The sequence below is a fragment of the Microcebus murinus genome, chromosome 23 (genome assembly GCF_040939455.1).
Source record: "Microcebus murinus isolate Inina chromosome 23, M.murinus_Inina_mat1.0, whole genome shotgun sequence".
NCBI classification, from domain to species: domain Eukaryota; kingdom Metazoa; phylum Chordata; class Mammalia; order Primates; family Cheirogaleidae; genus Microcebus; species Microcebus murinus.
In genome coordinates, this window is record NC_134126.1 from 29,176,425 (window position 1) to 29,187,288 (window position 10,864).

At 61.8% G+C, this 10,864-nt stretch overlaps 1 protein-coding gene across 1 annotated transcript; it reads left to right on the plus strand.

Moving 5' to 3' along the window:
- The first annotated feature begins 1,817 nt into the window (after nt 1-1,817).
- On the plus strand, nt 1,818-8,986 carry LRRN2 (leucine rich repeat neuronal 2). Its single transcript, XM_075996923.1, has one exon. It carries the CDS (start codon nt 6,152-6,154, stop codon nt 8,288-8,290), a length of 2,139 nt encoding a protein of 712 aa, XP_075853038.1. The 5' UTR covers nt 1,818-6,151; the 3' UTR covers nt 8,291-8,986.
- Nucleotides 8,987-10,864: the final 1,878 nt, after the last annotated feature.

Here is a 10,864-nt window from a genome sequence, read left to right on the forward strand (position 1 = left end):
GTGGTCAGGAGCGTGGGGCTGGCCTGTCTTTCCCGGCCACCCCTGCTTTGTCTTCCTGCCTAGCACCCCGAACTCTGATGAGGACACCTAGATGCACGGGGACACGGGGACAGCGGGTCACCTGCCGTCTTCCCACCTCAAGGCAGCACAGCGCTCCTGGCCCCGCCGAGTGGGTGCTGGCCGGCGCTGGGGCAGCTTTTAGGCACGGGAGCTCTGGAACAAGAGAGAGGAACCTGTCTTTCTTCCTGGAGGTCACTGGTGAGGCGTGAGACCCCGGGAAGCTCCGGCCCCTTTGGACGTAGGAGGGCGAATTAAGTGAATTTAAAGTTCCCTCCTGCCAGAGCAGCCCAATTCCAGAGACGCTGGTCTCAAGTTGTGATGGAAAAAGAGGGGGGATTCTGGGCTGCAAAGACGGAACTGAGGGCTGGTGACAGACGTCAGGACCGGGGCTGGATGTGACTGGGGAGGGGCACGCAGGAACCCTCTGGAGTGCTGGGAATACCGTGTTTCCCCAAAAATAAGACCTACCCATAAAATAAGCCCTAGCAGGGTTTCTATTTCTTATTTTCTACCCTGAAAATAAGACCTGGTGACGGGCGTGGCTGCGCAGCACGTCTGCACAACCCATGCATGTCGTCGAGGAGCGGGAAAGAAAACGAGCAGCCCTTCTCGTCTGCCCCGTGAGAGCTCTGTGGCTCGACATGAGAGATCAGGGCCAGTGGTTCTAAAGGAAATAGAGTTGCAAGAAATTCAGGATGGGATTCGGGGTTTGGAGAGTGATGACGATGTTCCAGAAGACGATGACTGCACTATATTTGAATAAATGTAGATTGTTGTATTGTCTTTTAAAAATAATAACACACCCCCTGAAAATAAGCCCCAGGGTGTCTTCTTGAGGAAAAATAAATATAAGACCCTGTCTTATTTTCAGAGAAACACGGTATTTACAGCTGGATCTGGGCGGTGGTTGAACCGGTAGCTACACGTGGAGAAATGCACTGGGTCTGGGATCAGTGCCCTGCATATATTCTCCTGCACGCAGGTGGTGCCTCAACAATGTGTTTTAAAGGTTTATTACACAAGGGGAGATGAGAAGTGCGCGGTGAGACGGAGCGAGAGGCCCCGTGCTGGGGGATGGCGGGCACACCCCGTACTCCTCCCCGCAGCGCACGACCTCGACCCCATCTCCTCGGTGAGGGCCCGGGTGTTCAGAAGGTTAAGGCCCTTGCCCAAGCTCACGCGGTGAGTGGCAAGGCCAGGCCCACGCTCTGATGGCAAAGGCCAGCTTCCTGGAGCGCCAGCCTTCCTCCGTGGAAGCCACTGGTGGACGCGGGCTCCGGAAGTCTAGATGAACGCCGCGGTCTCCTCCAGCCCCAGGTCCTGGTTGTGTGTGATTAAACGAAACGCGGGGGTCGCGGGGCCGTGCTCTCCTCCCGGGAGGAGCTGGAGGCCAGGTGTACAGACGGAGGCTGGCCTTCGCCCTCCCTCTGCGTCCCCTCCCCCCTCCCTTATCTGCCGGGGAGGAGGCCGGAGTTTATCAACGCTACACTCAATTACGCTGCCCATCTGTCTCCGCGGCTCGGGGGGACCCGGCACTGAAGCAGCCAAGGCCAGGCCATCGATCATGCCTGCGTCCTCCCTCCAGGCCCCGGGCTCCTGGGGGCTGGGTGGGAGGCCACCAGGGAGAGAAGAGGGGGAAAGGGGAGGGCGAGACTGCACCCACCTACTCCAGGGGCTGTGCTGAGGGCAGGGCTGGAGGAGGAGAGGAGAAAGCAGCTCCAGCTCTGGGGACAGCATCTCCAAGCCTCTTCCCTTAGAGCTTTGCCAGAGGTCTTAGTTTCACAGGGGTGCGGGGGATCAGTGCCACACCTGCTGCTGAATGCTGAGAAGCAAGGCTGCACAGGCAGGTCACACGGGGTTGCAGAGCCAGCCCTTCCGAGAGAAAAACTCGCCCTTGCAGTGGGCAACCAGTCCTGTGTCTTGGACTGTGGACCCAGGGCTGTGTGTCTCCCATCCCTAAAGCCTACAGCTGGCCAGGAGTCCCTGCAGAAAACGGGGCAGTCCCCAGCCCCAGGCAGAAGACAGGCCGAGGTCTGTGTGCAGCAGCTAGCTCTGTCTGTCCCCGTGGGTCCAGGCCCAGCTGCACTCACAGAGGAACAGTGTCCTGCCCCACACTGTCCCCCAAACGGGTCACTCTAGGCAGGAGTCAAGAACCTGGGGCGGAGGGGCCCAGCAGACGGCAGGCAGCGGGGAGGAGCTGAGGACTCAGGTTCATCGCTGAAGGGACTTGCAACCCCGGCGGCCACTCCGCGCCAGCCCCGCCCTCCGCGCCTGTGAAGCAGGCATTGATCCGCATTGCCTGGGCCCGGTTTGAATCCCGGCCCTACCACGGAGAAGCTGTGCAACCTCTGACAAGTCACTTAACCTTTCTGACCCTCAGTTTCCTCCCTGGCAAAACGAGACTAAACCATCCCTTCTTTGCCTACGCACGGGGTTGGCGGGGGATTGAATGTCACCTGCACGTGCTCTACCCCGTTCGCTGCTTATATCCGCCTGCAGGTGCCCTCTGCATGCCCAATCCTACACTTGGGGCTCTGGGGACACAAAAGGCATGGAAGTCAAGGTCCCCGATGCAAGGAGCTTGAAATCCAGTTGGGGAAATGTGCATGCGATAGTGTGAACTCCTGATCACCCCTGGAGCTTGTAGATGAAAGACAATTAGCTTTCTCTGCAGCTCCCCGGTAGAAACTGCCAGTCAGCCTGCGCGAGTGGGCCACGTGCAAGGCCGCCTTACGCGGTGACGGCAGCTGAGTGGGCAGCTCTGAGCTCCATCCTGCAAGGGGCTGCGTGCTCAGCAGCGAGGGGGAGGATTTGTCTGGGCTCCTGCCAAGCCTTGGGGTCAGAGGTGCTACGCAAACATGAGTCATCAAGCCACTGCCTCTCTCTCTGGATCCTCAGGCCCAGGAGCCTCCAGCTCTGCCTCATCCGCCCAGCTCCGCCAGAGGAGGCGAGGAGGAGGGAAGTGCCTGGGCTGGAGGGGAAGGAGTCCCGGGGGGTTTTCAGTTAAGTTTTAAATGGCGCCTTGAGCCCCCCGGTGCAGCACTGACTCGGCACTGAGAACAAAGGTGCTGGCGGAGGAGAGGGAGGCATGGGGCTCAGGTCTAAAGGTCTGCGAGACGCTGCAGCTAGCTGAAGACCCCTCTCCACCTCCTCCAGCCCTCACCTCTCTCTTCCTCCGCTTGTGAACTGTCCTGGGCTCCCCTGATTGGCTAGCCCTTTTGGTCCTGCCTGCCCAAGCAGAGTGGCACTGCTAAAGGGGTGACCGTGTTACCTATTTCTGCTCACAGCTCCCCACCCTAGCTTGGGGCAGTACTGGGCCCCCGGGGTAAGCTGAAGGGAGTTTTGTTGAGCCCTAGGATCCCACTTCTACTGTCCCCTAAGAAGTCCTGAAGCTGGAGAGCCTCCCAACCCTGAGAGATGGCAAGAGCTGGAAGAGAGCTAACATTTATCCAGCTCTCTCTGTATGCAACACACTCAGCTTGTTGAATTCTAATGACAATGTCATTTTATACAGAAGGAAACAGGTGCTCAGAGGACTCAAGTAACTTTGCCCAGAGTGCTCTGGTGGCGCGTGGCAGGGCAAGGTTGTGGGTCCTGATCCATTTGCTGGTGGGTCTCCTCTGTCACACCAGGTCTGGGCGGGAGTCGGGATCCCTGGCATGTAAGTGTGGCAGGACCACTGGCCTTAGATCCAGTTCCATGACAGGGACCTCTTGGCCCTCAGATTGTTCCCTGCTTCCTCTCCACCCAGTAGAACACAGCAAAATTCCCTCCCCTCCCCCTGACCCCCAACCACTGCCTTAGGTGGCTGGGTTCCCCTGGCACATGTGTGCAGGTGCGCATGCGTGTGTGCACGTGTTGTTTGTTTGCCCTGAGTTTGAGGTAGTCAGCGCACACACACCCCCATGCAAAACCTCTGTGCCTTTTAAGTCACGGTTGCTTTTCCCACCTTCAGAAATAGCTGCAGGGGAAAGTGGGAAGTAGTCAAATGTAAACAGGCGCGCTCTCCTGCTCGGGGAAGGGTACCTTGCCCCAGCCCCAGCGTCCTGGAAGTGGGGTGAGGTGGGCAGAGCCCCTCTGGGTGGTGGCAGGAAACACAGCCTGCGCTTTCTGCAGCTGCCTGGTAAGGAGTCATCACTCCGGGGGACAAGAATAGGCGCCCAGCCTGCTGCTGCTGCTGCAGCCAGTGCACCCCAGACCCTCCAGGGGCCCAGGGCAGCCCCGGGCCAGACATGGACGCAGAGATGTGAGGTATAGCCAGCACAACCACTGGGCTTGGGTTGATCCTTGTATCTCGCAGCTGTGTGACTTCAGCCAAGTCCTTTAAGCTCTGTTGGACCTCAGTTTCTTCATCTGCAAATTGGGGGTATGCATGCTTATGTCATAGACCTGTAATGAAGGTTAAATGAAATAAGACATCCAGAGTCCTTGAAGAGTCCTGGACCATGGTAGGTGCTCGATAAGTGTGTGCACGCTCTGCTGACACCAGCAGCTAAAAATCTACCTGGAATCAGACCTCCACTCAGAAGTCAGACCAGGCTCAAGAAGGGAACCCAGGGTCGGGTCACTTTTTGTTTCCATCTTTGGTTCTAGGCCAAGGCTGGACTTGCCTCCAAGTCAATGCAGTCTGGCCCTGGGACCTGAGAAGCGGGATTGGTTACCCACACCCAGGACGGAGGGAATAGCAGTGGCTTGGATTCTAGGGTCCAATATCCTGCGGAAAGCGGCCCTGGAGCCACAGAGACTTATTTATTCGATAAACACTCGCTGGGCACCCATCCCGGGCTACGGGCGCAAGAGTGAGCAAGACAGGTCTCTAGCTGGAGGGAGCTTTCCGCGTGATGCAGGCAGGGCCATGGCAGAAGGAAGCATGAGCGCTGTAAGAGCACAAAGCCAGCCCCTTGGCCAGCCGGGGGTGGGGAGGTTTTGGAGAAGCCCTCTGTAGGAGGTGATGGAACTTGAAGGACAAGTAGAAGGTGTCTGAGAGACATCGAGGAAGAGCCACGAGAAGGGGTGGCATGTCAGGGTAACTTCAACCCTAGACCTTTGTGCACAGCGGGTAAGCGGGGTGGCAGCCAGAGAAGCCAGGTGAAAGGGCCAGGCCAGGTCACAAAAGGTCTTACCTGCAGGGCTGAGGAGCTCAGACCCAGGCTTTTTAACCCCACTGCCTCCTCCCGGGCAGCTCCAGCAGGCTGTTGGGGAGGGGAGAGCCCCTGCCTCCAGGGTGGGGAAATTGACAAAAAACCAAAGCAGAAGCCCCTACCCAGGAGAGCCTAGGCACAGGGCCGCCCCCACTTCCCCAGCCTGCCTGCCTGGATATGGGGTCACGTCCACTGTCTGTCAGCCTCTAGAGTCCCGGGGGGCCCATCCCAAATTTCAGAAGCTGCACTTGTTTCCGGCACCCCCTACCCACCTCCTGCCTGCACCGCCAGAGGAATTTCTGGAAACTCTCATTTTACCTTCCATTTACCCAAGGGAGTCAAAGAGAGGGGGAGGAAAGAGATAAGAAAGGCTAGAGAACCTCTTACACATCTCTCTGGGCTCAGGACCCTGAAGGAGACAGGCATTCCAGCCCATCCACTCTCCTGCTGCCCCGGACGCCCACGTGCATGTGGGCGCGTGCACACACACTCTGTCCTCTTCTGCCCTGAAGACTCCCGCTCACTCGCTCCACAAGCAGGTCACAGGACAGGACACTAAAGCCGTAAGCACGGCGGGACGCAGCCCAGGAGCGCCGGCCCTGGCCCTGGCCAAGCCTTCTGCAGCCTCCTGGGCCGCCTGAGTCGCAAAGCCGGGAGGAGGGGTAGACCCTGCTTCCGGCCGCCTCCTTACCTCTGCCTCCTCTTCTTCCAGGGCTGCCCCGACAGGCGTGGCCATGCGTGAGCAGGCCCCGCCCCGGTGGGTGAGGACGGGGAGCGGCACCCGGGAGGGCCAGAAGTGATGCGGCAGCGCGTCTCCGTGGCGTAGAATGACTGCCCTGGCGGGGCGGCTGCCCAGGCCCCGGCAGGGCTGCTGACCCTCGGCCTGCAGAGCGCGCAGAGCGGGACTCCGGACTCTTCCTGTGGGTGCTCCCCTGCCCTGCCGCCCCACCATGAGGCTCCTGGCGGCCCCCCTCTTGCTGGCGTGGGTGGCCGGCGCCACCGCCGCGGTGCCTGTGGTGCCCTGGCGCGTGCCCTGCCCCCCGCAGTGTGCCTGCCAGATCCGGCCCTGGTATACGCCCCGCTCGACCTACCGCGAGGCCACCACCGTGGACTGCAACGACCTGCTGCTGGCGGCGGTGCCCCCCGCACTCCCCGCAGGCACGCAGACCCTGCTACTGCAGAGCAACAGCATCGTCCGCGTGGACCAGAGTGAGCTCGGCTACCTGGCCAACCTCACGGAGCTGGACCTGTCCCAGAACAGCTTCTCGGATGCCCGAGACTGCGATTTCCACGCCCTGCCCCAGCTGCTGAGCCTGCACCTGGAGGAGAACCGGCTGACCCGGCTGGAGGACCACAGCTTTGCGGGGCTGGCCGGCCTGCAGGAGCTGTACCTCAACCACAACCAGCTCTACCGCATCGCCCCCCGCGCCTTCGCGGGCCTCGGCAACCTGCTGCGGCTGCACCTCAACTCCAACCTGCTGAGGGCCATCGACAGCCGCTGGTTCGAGATGCTGCCCAGCCTGGAGATCCTCATGATCGGCGGCAACAAGGTGGACGCCATCCTGGACATGAACTTCCGGCCCCTGGCCAACCTGCGCAGCCTGGTGCTGGCAGGCATGCACCTGCGGGAGATCTCCGACTACGCCCTGGAGGGGCTGCAGGGCCTGGAGAGCCTCTCCTTCTACGACAACCAGCTGGCCCGGGTGCCCCGGCGGGCACTGGAGCAGGTGCCCGGGCTCAAGTTCCTGGACCTGAACAAGAACCCACTGCAGCGGGTAGGGCCGGGGGACTTCGCCAACATGCTGCACCTCAAGGAGCTGGGGCTGAACAACATGGAGGAGCTGGTCTCCATCGACAAGTTCGCCCTGGTCAACCTCCCCGAGCTGACCAAGCTGGACGTCACCAACAACCCGCGGCTGTCCTTCATCCACCCCCGCGCCTTCCACCACCTGCCCCAGATGGAGACCCTCATGCTCAACAACAACGCTCTCAGTGCCTTGCACCGGCAGACGGTGGAGTCCCTGCCCAACCTGCAGGAGGTGGGTCTCCACGGCAACCCCATCCGCTGCGACTGCGTCATCCGCTGGGCCAACGCCACGGGCACCCGGGTCCGCTTCATCGAGCCACAGTCCACCCTGTGTGCGGAGCCGCCGGACCTCCAGCGCCGGCCGGTCCGCGAGGTGCCCTTCCGGGAGATGACGGACCGCTGCCTGCCCCTCATCTCCCCCCGCAGCTTCCCCCCCAGCCTCCAGGTGGCCAGCGGGGCGAGCACGGTGCTGCACTGCCGTGCGCTGGCCGAGCCGGAGCCCGAGATCTACTGGGTCACCCCGGCCGGGCTTCGACTGACGCCCGCCCATGCGGGCAGGCGGTACCGGGTGTACCCCGAGGGGACGCTGGAGCTGCGGCGGGTGACAGCGGAAGAGGCAGGGCTGTACACCTGCGTGGCCCAGAACCTGGTGGGGGCAGACACCAAGACGGTCAGCGTGGTTGTCGGCCGGGCCCTCCTCCAGCCAGGCAGGGGCCAGGGCCGGGGTCTGGAGCTCCGGGTGCAGGAGACCCACCCCTACCACATCCTGCTGTCTTGGGCGGCCCCACCCAACACGGTGTCCACCAACCTCACCTGGTCCAGCGCCTCCTCCCTCCGGGGCCGCGGGGCCCCTGCCCTGGCCCGCCTGCCCCGCGGCACGCACAGCTACAACATCACCCGCCTCCTTCAGGCCACGGAGTACTGGGCCTGCCTGCACGTGGCCTTCGCTGACGCCCATACCCAGTTGGCTTGCGTATGGGCCAGGACTAAAGAGGCCGCTCCTTGCCACAGAGCCCTGGGGCACCGGCCTGGGCTCATCGCCATCCTGGCTCTCGCTGTCCTCCTGCTGGCAGCTGGGCTAGCGGCCCGCCTCGGCACGGGCCAACCCAGGCAGAGGGCGGCCGGGCGCCCTCTCCCCCCAGCCTGGGCTTTCTGGGGCTGGACAGCCCCCTCCGTGCGGGTGGTGTCCGCACCCGTTGTCCTGCCCTGGAATCCAGGGAAGCAGCTGTCCAGGTCCTCGGAAGGGGAGGGGCTGTCACCGCCATTGTCTCGTAACTCCTGAAGCCCGGCCAGTTCTCAGCAGTGGAGAAATAGCTGGGACTACTTTTTACCAAAAGGGAAGCAATCTGGGCCAGACGCCCTGCCAGGAAAGTGACATGGACCACGTGCTTGAGGCCTGGCAGCTGGACCAAGACAGACGGGGCTTTGTGGCCCCCAGGGGTGCTCCTGTGGCCTCCAAAATAGCTGCCCTTACCTTCTGGGCTGCTCTGCTGCCGCTCAGAGGAACGTCGACCAGGATCGGGGGGGACTCTGGTGCGAGCCTCCGCCTCCCACTACCGACCTGCCCAGAGGCTCCCGGGCCTGCTTGGTCGTCCCCTGACTGTCCCCGGGCCCTGGCGCAAAGGATGCGGCCCCACTTCTTCTCTTTGTTTGTACAGTCTCGGTTGCCTGCTCCTTCCCCTCCTGGGCAAGGGCTGAAGGAGGCCTCTCCCCTCCATCTCGGGGCTGCCCTCACGGTGGCAGGGACCCCCAGCCACAGCTGAAGGACATTCGGGAGAGGGACGCCCAGGAACGCCCCCTCTCGGCAGCCCTGCTCGGCACTCAGAAGCGGACTTTCTATAGGCGGTTTTGTACCTTTGTGGAGAGATGTGTCCCCTCCCCGGACCCGATTCACTCTTTTCTCCTGTTTTGTAAAAAATAAAAATAAATAATAATGATGATGATGATGATGCCGGGGAAAGGAAATGAAAGGGAAATAATCCTGTGAGCACTGAGTCTCACTGACGAGCTCTCTGCTCCGGCCTCTCGTCAAGGCCTGGGGGTGGCGGGCGGGGGTGCGGCTGGGGTACCGTCAGGGGGAGAACAGGGACACGGCGAAAGAGGGGACAGTTTTTCCTTTCTGGCTTGGATTCTGGCCTCTGGCCCTGCTCTCGGTCCCCAGACGTGGCCGGAGCAGGGGGGAGGGAGGCAGAGGAGGAGGCCGGGAGAGGGGTGGGTGAGAACAATGGGGACCAACCCAGAGATGGAGGCAGAACGGAAATTTCCATCAGCAGCAGCAAGCCTTGTCGCCCCTTCTCCTTCTCCGATAAGCAATTAACATGCCAGAGCATAGGAAGCACTTCCCGGCCTATTTCTAATTAAACAAACCCAAGAGGCAGAGTCATGCCGAGAATTGCAAATCATCAAGGCAGCAAGAACTTTGGCTGGCTGGGGCAGGAGGGGGCAGGGGTGACGGAGGGTTTGGGGAGGGGCGGGGCTACGGGATAAGGAAATTGCTGCATTTATCTTTCTGCTCCATTTTAGTCTAATCTGCAACAAGCCCGCCTTGCTCTTGCAGTGCGTGTCACATGAAGAGGAGCGGCTGTCGGGAGCCATCAGAGCGGAGGGCAGGGGCGGCGGAGGGCAGGGGCGGTGGCGGGCCAACTGAGGGGGCAGAGCCAGAGGCCACTGGCCACCGGGCAACAGTGTCCCTGAGATGGGCGCAGGTTCCCCGAGACCGACAGGAAGCGGCGCATGAGCCCGAGAGTCCCCCCAAATGTCGCGGAACACACGTGGCAGACTAGACCGCAAACGTGCACGCAGGTGGAAGCCAGACCGGTGACAGCCCAGGCCCCCAGACCTAGGAGGAGCCCAAGCCAGGGGCAGTGCCCCTCCCCCAGGAAGCGCCCAGGGAGCAGGACTGTCAGCAGGCGGCCAGGGGAGAAGCCGCCTTGCCTTGGGCGGGGCTCTCACACTTTAGCTGCTCAGAACACCCCGAGGGCTTGTTAGACACAGATGGCCGGGCTCGCCCAGAGCTTCTGATCTGCTAGAGCTGGGCGGGCGGAGAACCGGCATCGCTAGCGAGTCTCCAGGTGACGCTGATGTTCCTAGACTCGGGGGCCTGCCTGCGGCAGTTAGGACTTCCCGCTCCTCCTGCCCGGGCCTCAGCTTTCTTACAGACCGCAGTGTAGGGTGAGGCTCCGGAAGAGAGTTGGGATGGGACTGGGGGACGGTCCCTCCGCTGCTCCCACTCTCTGGCGGGTTGCTCAGCCCCGTTCCAGGGAGCCGCTGCCCTGAGGTCCGCAGCCGCACGCACGAGTGCTTTACCCCAGGGGTGCGTTCTTGGGGTTGGGGAAAGCAGGGGGGCTTCCTTCACCCACACGCGTGCTCCTCCCTTCCTGCAGCGCCCGGCTAGACACCCGACACCCCACAGAGCTCCTGCCCAATGAGTTTGGGGGTCGTCACAGCCATGCTTCAGCCAGCCCTGCCAATGGCCTGGAGCTGGCCCGCTGTGGTTTAGCCCGTCCTCCATCCCGTGATCCGGAAGCTCTGCAGTGGGGAGAGGCGGGGCAGGGCCTGTGCTGATGGTGGAAAACTGGAGTCACCTCGCCTTTCTGCTCAGAAGGTCTGCAGTTGCTGCCTTTCTCGGCTGGCCCACCTGGCACGGAGAAGCAAGGTGCTGTTCCCTTAAATGAGCACCCAGGGCCCTGTGGGAGCCTGTAGAGCCCTGTGACACTCTGGCATCTCCACCTCCACCGCCTCCCAGAACTTCCCAAAGAGCCCCGTGCTGGTCGGTAGCAACCGAAAGACTTGTAAATGTGCCTGCAGTTGGAAAGGGACAGTTCCCAACCCCCCGGGACTGCTTGCTGCCTCGGAT

Bases quoted from the DNA above. Each gene is read 5' to 3' on its own strand.
- LRRN2 (XM_075996923.1), top strand. From the start codon at position 6,152: ATGAGGCTCCTGGCGGCCCCCCTCTTGCTGGCGTGGGTGGCCGGCGCC.